General features: G+C 39.4%; 1 protein-coding gene and 1 long non-coding RNA gene across 3 annotated transcripts in view; one reads left to right on the forward strand and one right to left on the reverse strand.

Annotated features, from left to right (window-relative positions):
* Positions 1–6229, reverse strand: part of STIM2 (stromal interaction molecule 2) — a 178821-nt gene extending 172592 nt beyond the window's left edge. For both annotated transcript variants that reach the window (XM_020992232.2, XM_020992223.2), the window contains exon 1: positions 5682–6229. In XM_020992232.2, the coding sequence (XP_020847891.1) occupies positions 5682–6021 (340 nt within the window). In that variant the 5' untranslated portion in view covers positions 6022–6229. The remainder of the gene's footprint in view (positions 1–5681) is intronic.
* Positions 6230–9670: 3441 nt separating this feature from the next.
* On the forward strand, positions 9671–22649 carry LOC110212246 (uncharacterized). Its single transcript, XR_002325614.2, has 3 exons — positions 9671–9739; positions 21549–21653; positions 22250–22649. It is a non-coding gene; the product is annotated as an uncharacterized LOC110212246 (long non-coding RNA).
* The last annotated feature ends 3638 nt before the right edge of the window (positions 22650–26287 follow it).

A 26287-nucleotide genomic window follows, 5' to 3' on the forward strand; every position in this document is an offset into this window, starting at 1 on the left:
CACAAATCTTACTATAATTATTACTTGATAAAATTAAAAAGGTGAAGGGATAGGGGGCAGCTAGGTGGCGCAGTGGACAGAGCACCAGCCTTGGAGTCAGGAGGACCTGAGTTCAAATCCGGCCTCAAACACATAACACTAGCTGTGTGACCCTGGGCAAGTCACTTAACCCCCACTGCCCAACCAAAAAAAAAAAAAGAGGTGAAGGGATTTTCCCCTTCAAACACACACATAGCAAACAAATGAGAACTTTTACATTCCATTTCCCCTTTGCTACTACTAGTCAAAAAACAAAAAACCTTAGAAAAGCTCAAAATGGCCATTTGCTAGAAGACTAAGACCCTGTCCTGTTATAAAGCAGGCTAAAGAAAAAAAACTCAGAAAGATATAATAGGTGGCTACAGTGGAAATCTATCAGGCAACCCCTGAGGCACAAGAAAAGGAAGTGAGCAATTTGTCCCAAACTAGAAATGATTACCGCAAATAAACCTACAGATGGCCTAACTGTCCCATAGCTCAAAGACTCCTAGGGAACCTCATTCACATCCCTCACCCCCGAGATATAACCAATCCTCCATGACAAAGCCCCAAGAACCACCAATAATGGAAAAACTAAAACAGTCGCAATCCTACTGAGAGGAAGCAAGTAATAAACCTAGGTTTAGAACCAGGCTAAGACACTATCTAGCTGATATGATCAAAGGCAAGTCAATTAACTCCTCAAGGCTCAGTTTGTACAAACTGGACTACACAGTCTCTAAATGACTCTATGAACAACAGCAGGTAAGGAATGAAAAGCTGGGAGATAGGTTCCTATTATCCCAAACTGATATTTGGAATATATCTTCCCATACCAACATCATTATGTGTGGTGGTTATGTTCTATATTACAAGTAATACAGTATATACTTCAACATTATGAACTTTTGCAGAATGGTTTTGAGAACCTAATTAATATTTACAACATTGTTAAAGAAAATTCATTCTGAATTCCAAACCCTTAAAATAAATAAAGGCCTGTCTGTAGGTTTAAAAATCATTCGACAGCATAGTATTAAAATTATACTTGCTATGGACTTGGAAAAGCAATTTTAATCTAGGTTCTGTTCCTTTAATACATTTTTGTGTAATATTCCTTCTCTGACAGAGTATTTCAGTTCCAGAATAATCATTCTTAAATCTGATTTACAAACTAAACCCTTAATCCAAATAAAATCTAAACCATTTTTTTCAAATTTCCTATTTAGAAAGCAGTGTCAAAAGGTAAGCGAATACAAGAATGTAAGAAAAACTTTTTTAAAGCATATGAACTTTGAACTGAAATCATGAAATGAAATAATGTGAAAACCTCAGAACGAGATAACTAACTAAAGCCCTATTTTGTTTTACGCCCACCAAACTCCCTGACTGCGATGCCTGCTAAACTACTTTCAATTTTACTTATAAAAGTTCTACTCATAAAAGATACACAACATTGGCCAATTTTTATTACTTGGATTAGAGTTAAAAAAGAAAAAAAGTATAAATATAAGTCTTACCTTCCATATACCTCCTCTTACTAAGCCACTCCCTGACCCTTACAACACACACACACACACACACACACACACACACACACATACACACACACACACACACACACACACACACACACACACACACACACACATAAAATTTATACCCTTGATCACTCTAAAGCAAGGAAGTGTTTCTCAAAGTATAGTCCTCAGAACGTGTTTTACACTCTTCAAAGTCACTGAGGCCTCCTTTATATCCTTAAAATTTGAGTACCCTAAAGAGCTTCTGTTTATACAAACAGTTGTACCTATCAATATTTATTGTATTAAAAATTAAAACTGATTTTTAAAATATCAGTTAATTCACTGAAAATAATAAACCCATTAGATATTAATATAAATAATTTTTATGAAAAATAACTACAGATCTAGCACAAGATTTAGCAACCTCTACATTATGGGTTCTGAGGGCTTGGAATATAAAATTCTGGAGGTCAAAGGAGGTAGGATTAAAACCAAAAATCACCTACCCAGCAAAACTGAGTGTAATCAAGGAGGGGGGGAAATTGACATTCAATTACACAGAGGAATTTAAAGCATACTTGAAAAGCCAGAGCTAAATAGAAAAACTGACTTTCATATACAAGACTCAAGAGAAGCATGAAAAGGTAAACAGAAAAGAGAAATCATAAAGGACATATTTAAGTTGAACTGTTCACATTCCTACATGGAAAGATGATATTTGTAACTCATGAGACCTTTCTCATTATTAGGGTAGTTGGAAAGAATATATATAGACAGAAGACACAGGGTGAGTTGAATATGATGGGATGATAATCTAAAAAATAAAATTAAGGGGTGAGACAGGAATGTACTGGGAGAAGAAAAGGAGAAGTAGGATGCGGTAAATTATATCACATAAAAGAGGCAAGAAAAAGCTTTTACACTAGAAGGGAAGAGGGAGAGGTGAGAGGGAATGAATGAACCTTACTCTCGTCGGGTTTGGCTTATGGAGGGAATAACATACACACAAAATTGAGTATGGAAATCTATCTTACCCTACAGGAAAGTAGGGGGAAAGGTGACGGGGGAGGGAGGGAATAGAAGAAAAAGCAGATTGGGGGACGGGGTAATCAGAAGCAAGCACTTTTGAGGAGGGACAGGGTCAAAGGAGAGAATAGAATAAACAGGCAACAGGATAGGATGGAGGGAAATATAGTTAGTCTTTCACAACATGACTATTATGGAAGTGTTTTGCATAACTACACACGTATAACCTATATCAAATTGCTTGCCTTCTCAACGACGGTGGGTGGGGAGAGAGAAAGGGAGAAAATTTGGAACTCAAAGTTTTAAAAATGAATGTTAAAAATTGTTTTTAAGGACAGCTAGGTGGCTCAGTGGATAGAGCACCGGCCCTGGAATCAGGAGGACCTGAGTTCAAATTCAGCCTCAGACACATAACATGTATTAACTGTGTGACCCTCGGCAAGTCACTTAACCCCACTGCCTAGTCAAAAAAAAAAAAGTTTTTATATGCAACTGGGAAATAAGATATATATAGGCAATGGGGTATAGAAATCTATCTTACCCTACAAGGAAATAGAAAGGGAAGGGGAGAGTGAGCTTGAAAGGAAGGCCGACTAAGGGAAGGGAAGGGGTAATCAGAACGTCTGCTGTCATGGGGTGAGGGGAGGGGAGAGATGGAGAGAAAATTTGTAACTCAAAATCCTGTGGAAGTTGAAAACTGAAAATAAATAAATTTTAAAAAAAGAAAAACAACTATATTTTCCAAAAGAGAAAAAAAAATTTGGTAAGAAGAATAGCACTGTTCTACATAATTCTCTTTAACGTCTAGCTCAATAGAAAAGAGCCGGATTCTCATATCTGCTTCTGTATTCAACCTGCTGCAATGTTGTTTTGGTTCAAGTATATGAAGAGATTCCAATGTAGTTAGAAAAAAAGAGTATTTTAATAGGCATATAACATCTTAACATAATTATGAAATATTTTGAAGGTTACATACAATAGGAATGATGTTTAGGTTTAATATGACATTTCACAAATAAAAACCATTAAGTAACACAATAACGAACTATTAATAGAAACAGAATCTGATTTATAAAGGAAGGTATCTTTGAAATTATCTAGTCCAACCTCATGCCCAATACTTCAAACTGATAACTAACAGTTCATGTACCTGTGTTCTAGATTCCAAGGCTATCACAAAAATAAGAGGCATGAGATTTGAAGAGGAAATGAACTAAATAATTTGTGTACTGTGTTCCTGTTTCTTTCAATCTGTAAATGCGAAATTTTAACTTGCTAACACCACCAATATTTAAATAAGGGGGTTAGAGTTAGAAACAAATTACAAACTTCGAACCATGCCACTGCATGTAACATAAAAGTCAATGTGAACAATTAAGTACAGACCTATTTGAGCAAATCCTCAATCTTTTGTTCTACAGATGTCTACCACGCCTTCTTTGGATACCAGAAGTATCTGGAAAGGAACCAGATTCCATCAGACTATATGCATCTTTGTATGACCTGTGCAACACCAAACAGTATCAAGCTTTCTAAAACATTTGCTCAACTGTCATTCAAAAAATATTTCGATAAAAGATAAGCCAATTATTTAACAGAACTTTTCACTTCAAGTTCCTTTCTACAACTATACTTTTACTAACATCTGCACCTCAAACCTTAGTTTCTCCTTCCATCCACCGATAAACACATCTTACAGTCACAGTTCTTCTATACATGCTTCTTCAATAACAAGTAAGCTTCTTATAAAACAGTTTTTTCAAGTTTCCAGCTAGAGGAGTCAACAAGCATAAAATCAACCAATGCAGAGGAACACTGAAAGTAAATAAACCACCAACACTGAATTCTGGAGTTTTCAAATCGTCCAATTTTTTAGTAGGTTCCTTTTTTTAAAAGACATTATATAACTTCTCATTCATTGCATTCCCTACTTAGTAAAACCTAAGATCGAGTTTAGTTTTCTAGCCAAATAGGTTCTCCTGTACAATAACCATCCTTTCAGTGAAACTACAGACTCTGCTTCTCTCTGAAGCAACTGGCTTCCAAAATCAGTTCTCCGAGCATCCCTATTAGTAACTTCTGGACTCCTGTTGGAACGTCACTTTAGCTAGAGAAATAATGGGTGTTCCTGCTACACTGGTGCCATTTTACTTTATCGTACTACTTTTTTTTTAAACTAATCATCCTAGAGAAGTTGCTTCTCATATAAACACCAAACTCAAATGTACAACCTAGATAAACAAACACTAATTTCTACAACTAGTTACCGAAAGAAATCAGCTCAATGATGTTCATGGTACAAGCCATTAGATACAAATGACAACCAAAGGCCTAAATAAAATGCGAAATCTTACTTAGCAAACATTAGGGCAAGAAATCTTTCAATAATTAAGAACATTTCTCATCTGTTAAGAAATGCTACAACTAGGTCCACAATCACAGTTCTCACAAAATGCAAGCCAGTACTGAGTGCCCTGTACATGATAAATGATGGTAAATATCTTGGTACTTGCCTGGAGTCTGTCTTCAACACTATCTTTCTCTCAATGGTGCTGCTCACTCACAAAATAATTACGCTCCCCTACAGAAAGCTAAAGGCTTCCCCGAGCAAATATTAAACCGTTACTACGTATTCCAAGCCTCTTCAGCAGTGTCCCCAGGGATATTCTGCTTAGCACGGACTTGAAAGGGTGCGAGTCATTGCCAGGGAAGCCTTCGCAAAGGCAGCACCGGGGGCAGCCTCAATACCGCAATGCTGCTGTTGCTGCTGCTGCTGACTTTCTCCAACCTTATCCCTAAAAGACAATTCACCCCAGTCCCCCGCAGCCTTGGCTGACTGCAGCGAGGAAGAGCTCACCCGGGAACTTTGGGGAGGCGCAGAAGCAGGAAGAGAGGCTCACCCCAAGTCGAGGTTTAGTGCAGAGTTGTGAATACGAGGCGGGGGCACTCCCGAGAATTTGCAAAGGCTCCCGATGCCTTTACCTGCTCCGCGGGCAGCGCCGGCCATCCGCCGCTCTGCCGGTCCGCCCCCGCCCCTGCGCAGACCCCCGATCTCGGGGGTGACGGGTCGTCGCCCTCGCCCGTGACGCTCCCGCACCCCCACCCCCGCCTCACCTGTCACCACGGCCGGGCTCTCCCCTGTGGAGGCAGCAGCGGCTGCGGCGGCGGCTCCAGCCAACGACGTCCTTCTCCCGCGAAGGCTCCCGGGCACCAGCTCGCATCCGTCCGCCGCTCGGGCCGCCAGCAAGCCCAGCACCAGCAGCGCGGTCCAGCCCGGGGCCGGAGCCCCGGGGCACAGGGGATGGAGGCGAGGCGGCTGGGAGGCGGCCGCTGGCCACAGCCACGGCGGCGGCGGCTCCTGGGGCCGCCCCCGCCGCCTCGGGCTCTCGCCCGCAGATATCCTGGTCCCTCGGGCATCGGCGGCCTCGGGAGCTCGGGTCCGGGCCCCGCTCATTGGTTCCGGTAATTTTTTTTTAAAGGAGAGGGGGTGGAGGCGAGAGGGGGGGAGAGCGAGCGAAGTGCCTTCAGGCCGCGCACGACACTCGGCGCGGCCGCCGCGTCGGAACCTGGGGCCGCTGCTCTGGCGCCTCCAACCACCGGGCAACAGCGCCAACGCCGGCGCCGCTGCCGCCGCCGCCGCCGCCGCCGCCGCCGCGCATCCCCCCGCCCCCTCCGGCCTCGAGCTTGTAGTACCACGCTCGCGCTGGCCGCCTCGGAAACCTGCTCCCTGCTCCCCCCTCCCCCCGGCTCCCTCCCCTCACTCACTCGGGCACCAATTCACGCCGCGCCCCACCCCCTCCTGCCGCCCTCCCCGCCCAGGGCGCAGGCGCGGACCTGCCGGCGCATGCTCGGTGAGGCAGCCTCACAGTACAACCCTCCCCCTTCCTCCTCCCAGAGGCGTGGCCGAAGGAAGGGGGTGGGGTGAGATGCGGAGAGTGGTGCTCTTTGAAGGGATCTTTCCCTCTGGGGTTTAGCCACGCACAAAAGTGGGGCGGGGACGTTAGGGAAAGGAAGGAAGGAAGACCTCCCCCACCCCACTAACCCCAGCCGACTTTGGGGCTTTGAAGGACTGGATTAAGGGAAAGGCGGCTGCTAGTGAAAGTCAGTTGGAGAAACAGAAACAAGAAAATTTGAAATTGTCAGGGAAACTTTACAACCAGAAGTGAAAGGATTTAGCTTGGGTTTCTCGAGTGCATTTATCAAACTTTACCCATTTCTTTCACCAGTTTGAGTTTCTGTTGTTGAGTGGCAGACTGTAGACCGGGGGAGGGGGGAGTGCGGGGGCGGAGGGAGGGGACTGTTCACTTTTAGCCCCCCCCCCGAAGGCACAGGTGTGGTCCACAAACACCGAGGTTTGGTTTTCTTGCAGGTTTTGAAGGTTTGGGGATGTGGGAAAGGGGAGACTGGAGGTGGAGTTTTTAAGAACTGGATCATCTTCTTTCAGGGCAGATGACTGGCACATTTTTTCAAGTACTGCTCACATTAGCATTAAAGGAGTGCTGAATGTAAAGTTAGAAATAATTAAAAGCCCTGTACACTCACATTCTCTTTCCCAAGTGCACTCATAGTAGGTATGAAAATATAAAAAGGGGGACTCTAAATACACCTAGGTGTCTTTTTTTGCTTCCGAAAATCTGACCCAAGCACCCACGTTAGTATCTAGAGGATTTCTTAGCCGTGAGCTGCCAGACAAGTCAGAAGGACAATGAGAAGCATTCATTCCTGGAGAAGCAAATCTACAACTACAGAGAACAGTGGAGGATTTCTTTGCCGACAATCAATCAGTCAACAAATGTTTATTGACAGACTTCTTGAGGACGTGGTGGATAGGTGACAATTCTTTGTAGGGCAACTGGGAGGTTAGATTTCCGCAGCTGGAAACCCACCCAGTCAAATATTTGTTGAGTCCCTGGCATATGCAAATTGTTATGCTACTGTCCAGAGGGAGCAGAGAAGTTGGAAAGAAATAGTAAGCTAAGTTCCTGTTCTCCAAAAGGTTATAATTTGGGGGGAAGTTTGACAAAATTAAGATTCATAAAAAAGTTAAATCAACAAGTATTTATTCTGTGCCTCAAGATTTACAATCCTATTAGGGAGATAAGATTTATGCCCATTAAACAATTAGAACATTCAACACGATAATTACATAAAGCACATAATAAGCAAGAAACCAATAATGGCAACATAAAGCAAGGGATAAGTATCATAGGATCATAAATTTAGAGCTGGAAGCAATCCTAGAGGTCATCTAGTTACCTTTGTCATTTTGCAAGTGAACTGAAGCCCAAAGAGGTCACACTGGCTTGCAGCAAGTGGCAGAATTGAATTTGAACTAAGGTCCTACAACTCCAAATTCAGCAGTTTGCATGAGGCTCTGAGAATGGATGTCTTATATAATGGAGTACACTGTGGGGTCTGTTTTATTTGCTCCTTTGGTTTTTATTTCTATAATCTGCAGAGGCCAGACAGTCTTAGTATGCAGGGCATTTGGAGGCTGCCAGGAAAAGAGGAAGTCTCAAACTCAGTAGGGGTTGGTGGCAGCAGCTGAGAAAGTAGAGGTATGCTGTCTCCTGTGGCAAATTGAGCACATCTCTATGCCTCTTTTGCCTTTTACCTCTATTTCTAACAACAAAGGTGCTGATAATGAAGTGTATTTCTGGAATGAATCTCTTCATTAAGAGAGGAGAATGTCAGTGGAGGCAAATGAAGGGAAAATTCCACTCCTTTAAAGACACACCTACTGCTAGCATCAGATTTCTCTGGATCCCTACGTACTTCTACTTCCATGGCCATATGTGAACCCTCTGCACCAGATGGACCAGTATCCTCGATTTCCCCATCAATCACTCAATCAAGAAGTATTTATTAAGGGCCTACTACTATAAGCCAAACTGCTATGAGATCAGTGAACACTGTGCACTACCTCTTTACTACCTCTGTTCAGCGGGAACTGAACAATCAGGAATCCGAACTGAGGCACTTAAGTGGTTAGTAGGTAGAGGCACCCCCACTTCCAAAGTCCAGAGTTCAAATCCATCTTCATGCACTTACTAGCTGTATGACCCTGGGCAGTCAATCTCTTTGCCTCAATTTCCTCAACTATAAAATGGGAATAACGATTGCACCTAACTCACAGGGTTGAGGATCAAATGAGATATCTGTTAAAAGTGCTTAGCATAGTGCTGGACACATAGTTGATGCTACATAAATCTTTATTCTTTCCCTTTCCCTTAAAACCGCAAACCTTAAAACGCTGTATAAATCTTAAGTCATCATTAGGTCCCATTACCACAGTCTTCTCTCCTTTCTGCTTCTTTTTCAAAAGTTCAACAGGGGCCAGCTCAATTCCCACCTATCTTATAAAGCCAACGCGCAAAATCACAGCATTTCGAAGCTGCAAAGTACTTTGGTGGAGCCCGAACTACGGCAGCCCACACTTCACTCTCCTTTAACGAATTCCTATTAAACTTAATTTCTGCACCACGCCAATTAATCATTTAATTACATCCTGTCTAGTTGTATTATTCTTCAATAGATACATTTGCGCCTGTTTTTTTTTCCTTCTCTAACTACAGGGCTGATGCCTTGAAGGGCAAGCACCCTGTACGTATAAGGGTTCTTGTGAATCATCCGAGGGGGTCAGAGTACAGCACCTCATGGCCACTAGTAGCTCCAGGCGGCGGTACTCGCAAATGAGCAGAAATTCCACAAAGCCAGCGCCGGTCTGGTCATCTGACTCCCTCCCTCTCGACCATGCTCTCCCCAAGGTCCGCACTCTAGACTGGCTCAGACCCCCATCCCCCCACCCGCAATCCACCCACAGAACCGCTGCAGAGGAAGCCGCTGCTCGCCAGCCCCTCCTCGCTGCTGCACCAAGCCCGCCCTCGCCCAATTTCAAAGCTCTTCCGCACCTTCCTCCTTCCTTCCTTCACCCGCCCACGTTAACTCCAGCTCCAAAGAAAAAGGCTTCGGAGCCGCTCGTTTTTCTAGAATCTTGCAGAGGTTTCGTGGAGCTGACTGCGCTTGCGCAAACAGTCAAGATGACGCAGGCTCAGTAGGTTCGATACCGTTTGGGAGTGGTGCGAGAAGTTCGGCAGCCGCCTGTCTTTGGGGTGCCTGCCCGCAGTCGCTTCCACTTCCGGGTCCCTAGCAGCCGCCGCTCGCTGGAGCATGTTAGTACACTCCCGGCCGCGAAGTGATGTCACCTCTTAGTTGGCGGGCAATGGCTGGAAGAGCAGGAGGGAGGATGAGGATAGGGATGAGAAGGGGATTTGGGAGAATGCGGGCGGGAAGATAACCCTAGTGGTCTGCTCTTCTCCGCTCTCCCCGCACGCTGGCGGGGGTTCCTTAATCCCACCTTGAGTGACACCAACTGCCTGGTGACGGAGCGCAGCAGATAATTCCGCCCACTTCCTCCTGCCTCCTTTTAAGCACCTGCTGTGTGCAGCCCATAGACGCAAAGATGAGCAAAACAAAGCACTGAGCCTTGACCTTACTCAAGTCCCAGCTCTTGGGGACTTGGAGGACTAGAGGTGGCAGAATTATCACTAAACTTATCTGGGCCTCAATTTCCTCAGCTGTAAAATAAAGGAGTTGGTGTAAGGCTTTCATCGTCCCTTCCAGATCTAAATCTGTGATCCTGGTAGGGCGTTAAGACAGGTATACAAATGAATCAAGCATTTATTAAGTGCATTGCACCTTACCACCTACCACCTACAGTGGATACTGAGTGAAAACAGTCATGTTCTTGAGCACCTAGACAGAAGATTAAAGTGCCAGATACCTGTGACTCATAGATAAGAAGTCAAACAGTAGCTCTAGAGATAGGAAGAAAAATCAATGAACAAACATTTATTTTCTGTTATAATGCCAGAAACTGTGCTAAGTGTAATCCATACAAAGACAGAAGTGAGAGAATCCTTGCCCTCAGGCAGGTTACATCCTTCTAGGGTGATAGAACATACTAAGAAGCAAATCTTGTTTTTAAACAAAATTAATAAAGTGTGAGAGAGGAGGATGTTGCATTAAGAACTGTGGCAATCAAGGTATTTTGAAGGTAGCAGCACTTAAACTGAACATTGAAAGGAGCTAGGAGTTTCAAGAGTGGAGATGGTCGTCCTGTGCCAGGGCTTCTTAATCTTTTTTGTGTCCTCAGACCACTTTGGTAGCCTGGTAAAATCTATGGATCCCATTTCTGAATAATTTAAAATGCATAAAACAAAATATATAAGATGACAAAGGAAACCAATTTATTGAAATACAGTTATCAAAATATTTCTAAACAAGTTCATATTAACTGTAGTCCAGTTAAGAGGCATTGAGGGCTTGAATAAGGGTAGTGTCTGTGTGAATGGTGATTAGAATAACTCTCATTTTTGTAGCCCTTTAAGGTTTATGAAAGGAAAGGTAGTTTCCACAGATGTTGTGCACCCATCTTGTGCAGAACACTGTTAGGTTCCTTGGGAGTGGGACCCTTGCCCTCAATGAGTTTATATTCTGAGTAGATATAGAATGGAGGCCAGAAAAAAAATATTGAAAGTAACATATACAAAAGTAACCAGTATATAATTATGGCTTTACAGAGCTATATTATTTATTGGAAGCGCTGAGTGACCAGAGCAAGATTGAGATTGAAACCTGGGAAAGTTGGAGGAAAACTGGGGAGGCCCAACTTTACTATTCTAAGGTCCCTGAATGACTTTTTTTTTGGTATTTGTATCATTAAACTATGAGACTATGAGACTTTGCCAAGTCAACAATTCATTCAATTCAATACATTTCTTTCCTAAGAGCTTATTAGGTTGGCTATCAGACAACCAACTGGAAATGGAGAAACACATGATAGACATAAGAAGAATTATAGAATCAGAGAGCTTGAGCTTTTTCAGATAAGAAATCTGAGATCCAGAGAACTCAAGCTAGAAGGCTGACTTCAAAAGTCTCTTCCTCCTCTAACTCTCTGATTCAATGATCTTTGATCGATGCATTTCCTCCAAAAATGCAGATTATGACACATCCATGCATGCAATCCTGTAAAAACTCTTGTTTATATCCCCCATAGAGAGTCTACCAAACCTGCTGGGGGCCCATCCTTGAGTTCCCTTGACATTACAAGGATACTAACATTTGGCAAACATATGCCTTGTTTGATATTAATGATCAAAGGGTCATTAAATAGTATATTGTCAAAAAAAAGTTTAAAAATGGTCTATTACATCTTCCAAGGAATCTTGTATAATTCATACAGGTACATGAGAGGTCCCTTGTTGTTTGAGAGCCTTTAAGACAGCATTATGCCCTATCAAATAAAAAACTTTTTAATAATTAAAAGAGGGAAAGAGCATCAGCACAATAGAAGAGTTAGTCTTGGAAAGAAGGGCCACCTCTTCCTCAAAGACTGCAGAAAAGGAAGAGAGGCAATATGGAGGGGTTTAAAGGTATGAAATAGGAAGATAACTGACTTTATGACCAATTTTCTTATTTTTCTCAAGTACAAGGGAAGATGATCTAAAAAGACATAGATGGGTGTGACCATGGGACCTAATTTTAAAAAAAGTTAGAAACAGACTTCTGGGAGCATTGAGGACTCAACCAAGCTTAGATAATATGCACTGGTAGTGGACTCCATCAGCATGGTTTTGTGACTTCCTAAGGCAATTCAATTTAATTCAATAACTAGCTGATCCACTACTTTCTGCTCTTAATGATATCCTTTATGTCACTCTTCTTGTGAAAGTCATTGTTGAAGCCAATTTAAATCAATTACACATCTTTCAATGCCCTTCAGGTTAAGTGTAATTTTAATTCTTCCAAGATCATGTTCCACTATTTGTAATCATTTAGCATCACTAGGAGACTGCTGGTGCTAAGACTGTGGCTTTTGTGGCAGGAAATAGTTCAGGGTTTTTGAAAGTACAGTGCAAATTTACCAATGAGGTGCAACCTATTCTCCTTCAACAAAATTCCAGACCTTGCTCTTTTTCTGTCTGGAGCACTTATCTGTAAAATATACAATGATGAATGGATGCATAACACTTGAACATTTTTCTAAGAAATAATGTAAATTTTGTTTTTACAATAATGCTTAACCCATTTTTTATATTTATATTTTACTATGCTTGTCTCAGAGGAAACAACTTATATTCTCGAATATTATCATCTCAGTAAATCATAGAATTAGAGAGTTAGAAATCAAGCAGTCTCAACTTTTTTTAAAGAATCCTAAGGCTATTTTAACAGTACAGAGTATACTATATCACTATTTTGTAAGCCCCAAAACTAAAAGCATGTTTACCACTAATGAACAGTATGGTAAGGCAGATGGGAGAAGGCCACGGAAATGTACTCCCATAAGAGGTAGCATGTGTGGGAGTAGACTTCTGGAAAAGCTGGTGGCTTATCTTAGTAAAGGAGGTGGAAGCAGAGACAATGGGAATCTCTTAGAAGGCTTTGTGATATGCTTCTATCTTTGTTTGTTTGTTTTCTGGCCAGAAATTGCCCATGAGTTGTTTCCTATACAGAAAAAGTTCCTTTTATTTTTTTAGCATGATTTTAGTTGCGATATGATGAAAAGAATAACAGACCACATAATATTGGGAGACTTAGGTCCTTGTTTGCTGACACTTAATTAGATGAATCACTTCAAACAGTCACTTCACCTATCCAGGATTCATTTTCCTTATCTGTAAATCAAGTAGGTTGGACTAGAATCTAATCACTAGATGATCTCTAAGGTCTCTTTCAAATGTTGGTGGGGAAAAAATAAGGGAATACTTGATGCTGGCATACGTAGTGGTGGCTAAGTTCTAGGTGTATGTTTGCCTACGTGACGTTTTAATTCCTTGCTCTGTTACCTTGAGTATCATTAGGACATTTTACGAATGCTTGTCATAGTTTTAATGGGAATGGCCTTTTAGTAGTTAATATAGCAAGAGTTTAGATTGACTACTGAGATAAAATATTCAGAAAGTCATTTAGTACAGATTTATGGAGTTTCATAAAAGGGAAAAAGTACAATTTCAAACAACTCTCTAGACAACATTCTTTGCATAGAAATCAAAACTTTTAAGTTTTAAAAACTAAATTTGAAGGGACATCTAGGTGGCACAGTGGATAGAGAACCGACGTTGGAGTAAGGGGGACCTGAGTTCAAATGTGACCTCAGACACATTATACTCACTAGCTGTGTGACCTTGGGCAAGTCATTAACCCCATTGCCTCACCAAAAAACAAAAAAGAAAAAAAAAACTAAACTTGATTCAGCTAGAATTTTCTGTAATTATTATCAAAGGTTTATTGTAATTTTACCAAGAATCAGTTATCAATGAACCATTGTAGAGTATAAGACCTTAAAAAAATTACAGAATGATATTCATTAAATTTTAAGTGTATTACTAATAATAACTGAGATTTATATATATTTTCAAGTTTACAAAGTATTGACATATATTATATCATGTAATAATATCTTATATTTAGTAAATACCTATTATATGCCAGGTACTTGACAAATGTAGTCTGATTAGATCCCCATAACAACTCTGGGAGATAGGTGCTATTATTATCTCCATTTTGTTGATGAGGAAATTGAAGCAAAAAGAGGTTAAGTGACTTGCTTAGGATCATGCAGTAAGTATCTAAGGCCAGATTTCTATCACTGGGCCACCATTTGAGTCTCATGACAACTCTGTGAGGTGGGTACTCTAATACTTCAATGGATCTATGACCTCACTGATTTGTATATTCCCTTCAGTGCGGCAAATCATAACCTATTCATGTCTCCTTTTCTGTGTGATTCTTCTCCATGTCCTCCCATAAATCTGTGACAGTGTCCTTAGAGGTATTATTATCACCACTTTGCCGATGAGGTAACTAAGAGGTTAAGTGATTTTTGCCTATTGTCACATAGCAGAGGTAGGATTTGAACTCAAGTCTTCCTGACTCCAAGTCAGTGATCAATCTATAACACCACATTGCCTCTAATATTGGCAGCTTCTCTTGTATGACATAAAAAGTGACCCATAAGGGGTCTTGACTCACAGTTCAAGAAATGCTGAAGGGGTCACCTTTGGAAAAAGTTTAAGAAGCCCTGCAGAGCAGAAGTCAGAGAATAAGATCTAAACAATTGAAGTGTAATTGGGAAATTTTTAACTAACTAAATAAAAATACAATACAACTTAGATCATATTAATTTGTTGGGGTTTTTTCTGAGTCAATATATGGCTAGTGGGGATCCATTTCTGTTTGAGATTGACACTATTGCTGTAGAGTACCATCTGTTATCACTGATTATATCCCCTCCTACTGAATAGTCCTTCCTTCTTGGTTTTTCAAGGCAGTTCTCTCACCTGGTTCACCTCCTACTCATGATTGCTACATTGCTGTTTTATCATCAATTTCTTGTCCCCTAATTGTGGGTTCTCCCTAGGCTCTTTCTTCCTCTCTTCTTTCTCTAAACCTTTTCAGTTCTCATGAGTGTAAATAACACACAAATCTCTGTATCTCTAATCTGTCTCATGAACACCAATCCATCCAATCCAAAATTTATATTCTGCTTTTTGTACATTTCCACCAGTATATACTTCCTATAAGTCTCCCAAATTCAACATGTTCAACAGAATTCATCATCTTTGCTCCTAAGCCCACCCCTCCTCCAAACATTTCTGTTTCTGTTTTAGACATCTTTCTAATCACCTAGTTTTGCAACCTCATCTATTCATCTTTGGCATCTTTCTACTCACCTTGTTTTGGAACCTCAGAGTCAATCAACTCCTCTCTTTCCTTACTCCTATATCTAATTAGTAGAAGAGCTTTTCTTCATATCTTTGGGGTTTTGTTTGTTTTTACTGTTTCTACTTTCTTATGATTACATTGAGGATTGTGATGTTAGAGTCTGAGTGTAATGGTTTTATTATAATTGATTAAGAAAATAGGTTTTTAGGGGTGGTGAATAGAACACTGGCCCTGGGGTCAGGAGGACCTGAGTTCAAATCCAGCCTCAGACACATAACACTAGCTGTGTAACCCTGGGCTGGTCACTTAACCCTATTGCCTAACTTAAACAAAAAAAAAAGAAAAGAAAAGAAAAAAAAGAAAACAGTTTTTTTAAATAAAAATCTTTACAAACCTCTTCTATTTTTCATTTTTGTTATCTTTCCAATTTCATTCTTAAATGTCCTCAGGATATTTTTGCTTAGTTGGGACTCACAGAAAGCTTTCTGTAAATTTCTTTTTCATTTCACTGTTTCTTCCTGTTTTATGAGGTTATACTACTTATACTCTTCCAACATCTTCCTTCATAAGGACTTATAAAAAATTACATTCTAGACTAGTATTGCTATGGCTACAGTGTCTTTCCACTTGGCAAGGAGATCAAATGTTTGCTGTCAAAGGTGATGTCTAGGCTCTTTTGTTCCACTTGTTATGGTAATTGATTTATATCCTCTTAACTTCCTTGGGAAGTGGTAATAATCTGTGATGAAATTTGTTCTTTTATCCATTTCTCATTTTTCAACATCAATTCTAGTAGTTTTATGAATCCATGATCTCATCTGTGTGATTACCTCCATTGATATAGCTTATAGGCAATCCGTGCCTTCCCATTCTACACAACTTGTATCCTTCTATGTGCCACCATGGGTCCATCCAAAAACCTTCAACAAGTTCTCTTGACATTGTATGGATACTAATGGAGCATGCAGGTTTCTATCAGTTATCCTTCACCCTGCCACATGAATAGTTCTTTTTTTCCCCTGTCATATGTTTTTCTAAAAACATCTTTTATCACTCATTCTGTATAATTGTTTGTAATGTCTTTTTGTAATATCTTATAGCCTGCTTCTATTCATCATTTCCCGAATTGGCTTTTAGGTAATCTTCAATTTTCTTATTTATCAGAGACTATTGTAATGAATGACTTGCAACCATATAGCATTAACAGGTGAATCAACTGCTACTAAAAAGATAGTCCTTTGTTTCATGAAGAACCTTTGGGTCATTAAAATAACTGTATTTTACCAAAGGTAATCCAGATTACTTTTTTTCTCCTTTTCAGTTCTTAGCGAAGTTTACTAGCCATTTGCATTGTTACTCCAAGATAAATATACTGATAGATGAACTTTGTAAGTCATTCATTCAACTGAACATGTTAATCTGTGATAGACACTACACATTCTTCATCCACTTGGGGTTTTTGCTTGGATACTTAGGCCAAATTATTTTGAACATTTAAGATGCTCTACAATGATCAAGGACATGGTGCAATCAGCACAATGTTATCTACAAATAAAAGCAACTGGATGATCTCACCTGCTATAGGAGAATTCTTTTTCAACTTGGAAACTACATTGAACTCCTCCCATTAAAGTCCAGAGAAAGTGTTTCTCTACTTTGAAGGGTCACTACCTGAAACTGCTATCTTCCTATATCTTCTCTGAGTTACTTCCTTTGTCATCAGCCACCACTGCTCCAGTGGACTCTGCTGCCAATTCCAATCAACAGTAGGACCTCTGATAGGATTTCTGATGGAACCTCAGGTTCTCCTAAATTCACAAGATTACCACCTTGAAATTTTCTTTTTGGCATACTTGTTCACCTAAAATGAAGAAAGAGCAAGTGCAAATTAAACAACGTAGCATGTGCTCACAGACATATGGTGGCCACGTAGGGAATGCAGCTTGCCACTGCTTCTTCACCTAGTACTTACCTCATTTGCCTGCCAGAAAGGAAAAGAGATTGAAATATTTACAGGTCCTACCCGTCAATTCTCACTTAGCACTTCCAGTCATCAATTCTTCCAGTTCTGCAGCCAATTAAGAGATTTTTCTATCATCACACAGCCCCTCATTCACTATAAACAGGCTTCCAAAGTTCCACATATTGAATTAAAACCAAGCAAATTGATATGTGAGCATGTACTGTATAACTGACTAGTAAAGGCAAATCTAGGCATACTCTCAGGATGGGGCTCTCATAGGCTAGTCCCTTCTTATGCATAGGAAATACCTTATTGGAAGAAAACATTTATGGTGACACTTTCGATTAAATTTGGTTAGCATTTATTTAATGCATATTATATAAAAGACATTGTGTTAGTCAATGAGGATACAAAGACAAAACCAAAACTGTCATGTCTTCAAAACTATGATTCTAAGCAACCTTTGTCCTTGTTTCTGACATTCTGCCATTGTCACTGCAAAAGTTGGACAATGTGAAAAAAATTGTATTTTTCTTTGTCTCATGGGTTGCCATGTCAAAAAATTCATCCCCAAGTGGCCAGCCTGGTGGTGGTGAGCCTCTTTATAGCTGGAAAGTAGTCATAGCCTGTTCCTACTAGAGCTTGTGTTCTTTTGACAAACTTTGTTCCTTGAGAAGCTAGGGGCAAGCCTACACTCTATTGAGGCATTGAAATAGAACCTCATAGCATTGTCTGCATTATCTTTTAACTTTTGGTTTTTCTTCTAGTTTGATAATTATTTTGTTCTTTGCTCTAACAATTTAGTGCTTTTTATGCATTGGAAATTATTCCTGTGTCAATAACTTGTCATTGAAATGTAATCATTTTCATTTTGTATGATGGTACTTATATCCAGATCCTTTTACTCCTCAAAGTATTAAGAAAATAATCACGATATATAATTATGTGGCTTTTGTATAACCCACAAATCTTTTACCTCTCTTGGGTTTTTTTGCTCCCAAACCATGTTTCCCAACATTTCTCCTTATATGGGCCATATTAGCCATTTATAATGAGTATTGGATTGAATTGGCACTTGTGGTTAGAGTCATTGAAGCTGTACTATCAGTTTTATTATTCATATTATTGGAAAAACAGTGGCATAACTAATTTTTTAAAAAATATTTTAATAGCAGCTTATCTGTGGATCACCCATTCAGAAACCTCAAGCATCTGAACTAAGCAAAGACCTTGAGCAGCCAAAAGAGATTTCACAAAGTCCTCATTCCAGAGACTATTTAACAGCAAATTAGAAAGAGCAGATGGGTTTACTAGACCCAGGCATTCTGGTTTTTGGGGGGGTTTTTGTTTTGTTTTTGTTTCATGTTTTAGGCAATTGGGGTTAAGTGGTCCCAGGGTCACATAGCTAGTAAATGTTAACTCTTTGGTCTGAGGTCGAATTTGAATTCAGATTCTCCTGACTTCAGGGCCGGTGCTCTATCCACTGCGCCACCTAGCTGCCCCCAACAAGTATGATGGCTTACAGGCTGAGAAAAGGGGAAGATACCAGAAAAATATATATAAAAATCAGGCACAAGCCCTAAAAATTTCAAGCAGTCTAGGGCCACTTAATGTCCATTAAACAGCTCTACATGTACAAAACATTTTCATATCTATTAATTCATCTGATCCTCACAACAACCTTGTGAGATAAATTATGAAAGTATTATTATTCCCATTTTATAAGGAGAGGAAATGGGATCCAAAAGATTAAGTAATTAACAAGATCATATTATTATTAAGAAGAGCACCTGGGACTCAAGCACATTCTTACTCCAAGCCACTGTTCTTTTCTACTGTAACCTCTTACTCATAACCTTAGCTTTGAGCTCATTCATTGAGGAAGAATTCAACCATGAGGACTTCTCAATAATTATATTTTGGTTTATATTCTCCACCTGAGGATTCCCTGGAAACATGAGAACTTGACTTATATTGCTCCAAGTGCTTTTAGCCCCCATGCAATCACTCAAGTGAAAAAAACAGGTGGTCTGGACTTCATCAGGGATCTATAAAGTCCATTTAATTTTTTGGTACTACCCAGATAGGGTCCCCTTGACAGGCAATGTCTCAGTCTTCTCCTGCATGTCGTGGTCCCTGCTGTGCCAGTCCATTTTCCTCTTCTCATGTCTGCCTGGAGAGGGCTGCTCCTGCATTTCCAACTCCCTCTTAGTTTGACGCATTTGTCTGTGTCTCCATCTGCCATCATTTTCTCTTGGGGGAGGAGAGCTGGAGGGTAGAGAATGATGGAAGTAGAAGAACATTCAGGGCTCCTGAAGAGGCCTTCTGCTTGTGCAGGTCTCAGAGACCATATCAGTCTATTACTCTATTCAGCTTCTCTCTCCAACCCTTCTTATGTCTGTATGTAGCCCCCTTTTAAAGTCCAAGCCAAAGGGGTAGCTCAGGTATGGGACCCAAAACAAAAGACACACAGAGAAGAGACACATCCAAATCACTCTATAGCATGAGAGTCTCTCTCTCTGTTACAACACTGTGTAATACTTGATCATCATAATGACCTTAACTCGTCAAGAAAATATTAAAATATATCCAGTTTACTCTTTTAGAGATTAGTACCATGTAGTACATTCTATGATGATCTCCACCAAAAGTACCTAAAATAAAAGAAATTTTGTATTTATGGAAGTAAGTTTGAATGGCTGGTCAGTTCACTTTTATGGAACACCTAATTCCGCTTATAGTGTTTAGTTTTTTAAAAAGGTATTAGTTTATTTGGGGAATGTGGTCTTAGTTTTACATTTGAATATGAGCTTACAAAATGTTTTGGAGCTTCACACCACCAAAAAAATTATTAAATTATGAAGACTTGATTTATAAACTTCTGGAAAGTTGCAATTTACCAAATCAAGACTCCATCTCGATATTCCCTAATGCTCTTCGCTTCCTTTTAGAAGTGTCATCATTTCTCAGGCTGATAAAAAATACTAGCCCAAAATAAGATGCTATAAATTCAAAGCATTTATAGTTCACACCTTCCCTCACTTGGGGATAATTGTAGTAGCTGTATAGGTTTAAAAAAGCCACCTGTTCTGTTGTTGGCTGATTTGGAAATAAAAGAAAATGATGAGTGCCAACAATGGACTTCATAGTAGAATCCCTAATTATTTAAGAACTTTACCACAGTTATCTGTTACTGATAATCTGCAATTTAGATAATAAAAAGTTGATCTTATTATTTTAATTATCTGAAATGGTGCCTAAAGTTGCTAGAAGTAATGGAACCTATTATTGTAATTCCATCAAATGCTTATTGCAGTGGGTGCTTGAAAGGCTCATTATCACCTGACACTGAGGAAAACATCTGACATCTGCTGAGAGAGCTGCAGAGTGCCCTGAATGCCAAAATGACATTACAACTCTCCAGTTTCTTGGCCACGGGGTCTCAATTCCCTGTACCTCAATTTCTCAGGAATTTTCCCAGACCAAGAACAAGGAGCTGTTTCCCATTTCCCCAAATTATGCCTTCCTTTTCCCAATCCCATTGTCCCAGCATACATGAGATACCTAGACCTTGCTTAAGACTGAATAAAGAAATATCAAGTTTATGCAAGTCTTTGTTTTCAATTTATGATTCAAAAATTAATTCAAAGGCAGAGCCTGGAATGGCTGAAATTTTATTTTATGGCTATTCTTCAGCTTAGCACCTAGGAAACAAAAACAGAAAAAGATTAAGATCCTCACTTTTTCTTTATAATCTTAGAAGCTATTTGACAATCCTAACTTTTCTAAAATAAGTAACAGGTAAACTAATCATATCCTGAAAAGTTCATAGAATAAGCAACATTGTTCCTTCAAGCTATCCATTTTCATTTTGTATAAAATAACCTTAAAATAAATAGTGACAGCTGTTTCTACGTACTACAGTGTTGTTTGGATTTTTGAAGTATTTTTAAAAGGATATAATTTAAAATGTTGATATTTTATTATGAATATGTGTTTGGATTTAGCAGTCCGTATTTTATGCAGTTTGGTTTAATCAAATATTACAAATATATTATATCTCAATGCAATTCTTGCTAATGTAATTATGAATACTTCTATGCCTGTTATTCTACCAGATTTATTCTCTCATTACACAAACTGTTTCTGGAAGATGGGGTATGTCGGTTACCTGCTTATAGAAATCCCACATGAATTAAGTAGAAAGAGGAAGAATAATTTTCATGTTTTGAATCCCTGCAAAAGTAATAACTTTTTTAATTATGGTTTTCATTTGTATATCAAAGCATAGGAAAACCTACAAGATTACTCTGTCACCCTGTTCACTTAGCCCAGTATTACAGGCTTAAAAGGAGTCACTGCCCAGAGACTGACCTACAAAAGTCCACAGAGTGAGTAATTTTCTTACTTTCATATTCAGTTGAGTTTAGCAGTTAGCATTCATTTAATGAATTCAAACAGTGCCTTTCTTTATGAAATGGTTATACAAACTATATTCTACCACCAAAGAAATTAGGTACAATTTTGTAAACAGATAGTAAGCTAACAAACATCAACAGCCTCCCTAGTGGAAGGAAAGGAGTGACACATAGATTGTTTGTATGGGAAACCAAAATATCCAGACATAAATTGAAAATGTTAACCACTGTTGTGTGTTGGCTCTGATATCAATAACTGGTGGAGCTATTTTTTTAAAATTAATTGCTTATAACTTTAATATCTAGGAGAAAAAGTCAAAATATATTTTTAATCATCAGCCCAAGTTTCTCAGTCTCTTCCCAACTATTTACACTAACAATAAAGAATAATAGCATAATCATACAAAGCGATGAATAATGTTCATGTTTGGCTTTGAAATGTAGTCAAAGAGAAATACTCAGTCATGCATAAACAAAAGCATGCTTGGTATTTGGTTTCAGATACCTCCAGCCTCTACCTGACTGTATCAGTGTTTCCAAACCCAAATTTGTGATTGTGTTTTCTGCAGCTGCTTCCTTTATACTAAGATATAAGGGAGAGTTGACTCCACTACATGGATGTCAAGCACCATAAGACCAAACTGGAACCAGATGACAACTTTCATTGGCAATGAAACCCCTGGAAAAGCAAAGCCTACTGCATAGTAACATCAGCCAGGCAGCCCACTTCCTACCTGCATAACTTCAACTGGAATCACTGCGGAATAATGTCCTTGGCCTGCAAGGGCCACTTCATTCTACAAATACTCTCCTAATCTAGCATCCTGGATCCAGTTGGTAAACTCAAGTTGACAAAAGAAATGAATCCTGAAGGTACGGCCCCTGGAGGACACCCAGGCTGAAGCTTGGGGATTAACCAGTATCAGACTAAAGCTGACTGCCTCCCTTTTGTTTTTGATTTCCCACAACAGCTGCCCAGTGTACAGGGGTGGAATGGAGACAATAACTACGTTTTCAGTAAAATTTTCAAAAATTTTCAAAGGCTACAAGTCAGGGTTTGATTTATTATTTTGTTGATTGTCAAGACTTCAAAAAAGTGTTGATAGTGCCGATTAAACTTAAAATTGTGTCCCAAGTACCTTTTTAAATTTTTCTGGAGAGATATTTATCAGTATACCCCTGGACTGTGTGAGAACATTTAGAGTCACTCCTATAAGGAGACCCTACAGACCAGGCAGCAGGAAATGTATCCAGATGTGGTTCAACCTAGCCTAAGAAGATCTCAACTAAGCCATGGCTAAATATTATGCTTTGGGGTCCAACTAAGGCATCTTCAGTTGGGAAAACCAGCTTCTTCCTAGTGTCTGGGATGCTACAGTTGTTTCCGAGTTTCTGAGGTAACCAAATTTAATCCACCTCCAAAATCATAACCTAAACTCACTTCCAATCTTTGAGACCCCTGTCTTGACAGCCTGGCTCTCCTGAGAGCTCAGATTCCTGATATCGACCCTGTCATTCAAACAAACTTGGTCAGACTGATTTGGCTACTTAGAAAACCAAGATTTGACTTCATAGACCCAACCTTTAAACCCCTTGAGTAGTCCCAAATTTGGCCTTTCTTCTACGTCCTACAGCAAAATATTCTACACACACACACACACACACACACACACACACACACACACAGAATGTCTACTACTGCAGGAGAAGTCACATATAATTTTCCTCCTCCTTCTCCCAAAGTAAAATCTCCTGGAGTATAAATATCAATGTTTCCAAACCCAAATGTGTGATTGGGTTTTCTGCAATTCCTTCCTCTAAACTAGGGGACAGAAGAGAATTGACCTCACTGCGTGGATGTCAAGCACCACAAAACCAAACTGGAACCAGAAGACAACTTTCATCAGCAATGAAATCTGTGGGAAAGCAAAAGTACAAAATCACTTTGAAAACAATCTAATCTTTCCCTAAAGTCCCTGAGAAGGAGTTATTTGTCTTTCTTGCAAAAGTGATATCCTTCCTCTATGGTCTCTAGATTCTAACCTTTCTCTCATGACAGACTTTAACTACACAAGGATTAATTTGTTAATGTCTAGGAAAGGGGCTTTGTCCTAGTGCTCCCAACACTTTGCATAATCAAGCAACAAGCATTTATCAAGTGTCTACTATGTGCCAGGTACTGTGCTAGACAAAAGGAATAAAAAGACAAAAAATCAGAGTCCTTGCCCTTAAGGACTTTTAATTCTATCAGGGATTGAAATAACATGAACATATATAATTACATATATAAGAGGCAATAGCAGTTCAAGAATCAGTAAAAACCTCATGTACATGCTGACACTTGACCTGAGCTTTGACAGAAACTAGTTATTCTTTGAGGCAGAGGTGAGGAGGGAGTGCATTCCAGGAATGGGAGACAAAGGCTTTCAGGTCTCTGATACTTCAAAAATTGCTGATTAAAATATTTTTGTATTTACTGAATCTTTCCCTCTGTCTTTGACCTCCTTAGGCTCTGGTAAGGTCCAGTTGAAGGAAGGAAGGAAGGAAGGAAGGAAGGAAGGAAGGAAGGAAGGAAGGAAGGAAGGAAGGAAGGAAGGAAGGAAGGAAAGAAGGAAGGAAGGAAGGAAGGAAGGAAGGGGAAAAGAAAAGGAGAGAAAAGCAAAGAAAGAAAACTTCTGTAATGATTATTATTTAGTTAAGATTTTCCTCTCTATCCTGAATTGTGCAAGATAATTTCTTCCATTCTTCTCTATTTTTTAAAATGATGTGAACTTTTTATATTTAGATTACGTGTAAATTTACAGTTTATTGTGGTATATGGTCTAAGATAATGATTTAAATCTAATTTATGCTCCTTTTTTGTTGTTGCTGTTTTGCTTTTTAGTTTTCCCAGAAGTTTTGTCCAATAGGGAATCCTTGCCCCGGGAATTGCTACCCTTGACCTTATCAAATACTATGCTATTCTGTTCTATTGCTTCTGGGTCTTACTTACCTAGCCTTTTCTTTTGATCAACTTTTTGATTTTTTAATCAGTATGTTAAAAGAAAAATTCTTTGTTTGCACTTTCACCCTGATTAACAGGACAAAACTCAGGAAAAGAGAACCGAAAGGGTTTATTAAAAATACATCAAAGTAGTAACCTGTTGATAGGCTGATCACAAGAGATAGCAAAAGATGGAGTGAACTTTTATTGATAATTTTCTCAATGAGGTAAAGACAATTTGGATAGATACATATTAGCAAAAAGGGGTGGGTCATTGCATCTCAGCTCTTCCCCAGTGGCCTATACAAGATGTTTAACAGGGAGGAGATGACATGCTTATAATGGATGGTAGGTAATACCAAAGCTGCAGATTGCTTCCCTCAACACTGATCGAGAAGCAGGACTGGTCACTGAGTCAGCATAACTTTCAATAAGTATGAAATAGTGTTCATAAGGTTTCTATTTGGGACTTCACAACAATTCCTTATTGCTTGTACTTCAAGGGCCTACAGTGACATTTTCCTGTTATTCTCTCCATATTTCACCAACTTCATTTTTCTTTACTCCCCAGCATGGACTTTGCCTTCCATTCAACAAACAATTTTCAGTCCCTTTAAAACAACTTGCCCTAACATATTCATTTATACCACCTGGCATTCTCCTTTTTTGCCTCCATCAACCCAGTAAAAATCCGGATAGTATTCACCTCCTTCTGGGAAGCATTCTCTATTTACTCTTGGGTTCATATTCCTCCTTTCCTTACTGGAAAAGTCTATCTGTACACACCAGTTTGTACTCACTTCTTTGTTGCTTGGTTAGTGGTCTTTTTCCACTAACCTATATTGTATGCACCAACTGTTTATTAAGCTCCTTCAGGGTAGGAATTGTGATTTCAATTTCATTTGTGTCCCTCCCCATGGTTTCCAGTACTGTGTTCAGTACATAGTGGATATTCAGTAAATATTGACAACTTAGTACTCACTTTATCATAAGGGAAAGCATCAAGTTGCATGCCAGAAAAGTGTTTTCCCAGTAGGAAAGCATCTTCTAATTACAAGAGCTTATTGTATTGCCTTGACCTTTCCCTTTTGACTCAGTCATTTATTAAAACACCAGAGTTTTATAGCTTTCAGTTATATGTGGAACAAAGGATAATAGAAAGGGGGAAATGTTAAACTAAATATTAGAAGAATAGACAGAAGAATGAATATGAAGAGTTAAAAGGAGATTAAGGCTTCCAAAAATTTGCCTTTAGGAAGAAAAAAAAATTGAGTTTTTAGGGCTCATTAAAGGTTTTATGTTATTTTTGTTTAAAAAGGCCACAGCCTGAAAACAATATCTGTATAAGTTTAAAATGCCTGTAGCATGTGATTCTCAAGAATACCAGGTCTCCAAAAATAATAGGCATTTATGTACAGAACAAAGGGAATGATTTCCAGCCCAAACTAAGCCCTTAGGGTAAAAGAATTATATTATCTTAGTTTTTTATGTTTGAATTTTTTAAATAAAAAATCAGATTACTTTGAGTTAGATGGAAAATATGAATCACTATTTTAAGAGATATTCAGTGTATGTTTCTTTGTTGTATATACTGGAAATTTTAGGCATTGGGAATTCTTAAATA

This window comes from Phascolarctos cinereus, unplaced genomic scaffold, assembly GCF_003287225.1.
Source record: "Phascolarctos cinereus isolate Bilbo 61053 unplaced genomic scaffold, phaCin_HiC Scaffold_9;HRSCAF=440, whole genome shotgun sequence".
In the NCBI taxonomy this organism is placed as follows: Eukaryota; Metazoa; Chordata; class Mammalia; order Diprotodontia; family Phascolarctidae; genus Phascolarctos; species Phascolarctos cinereus.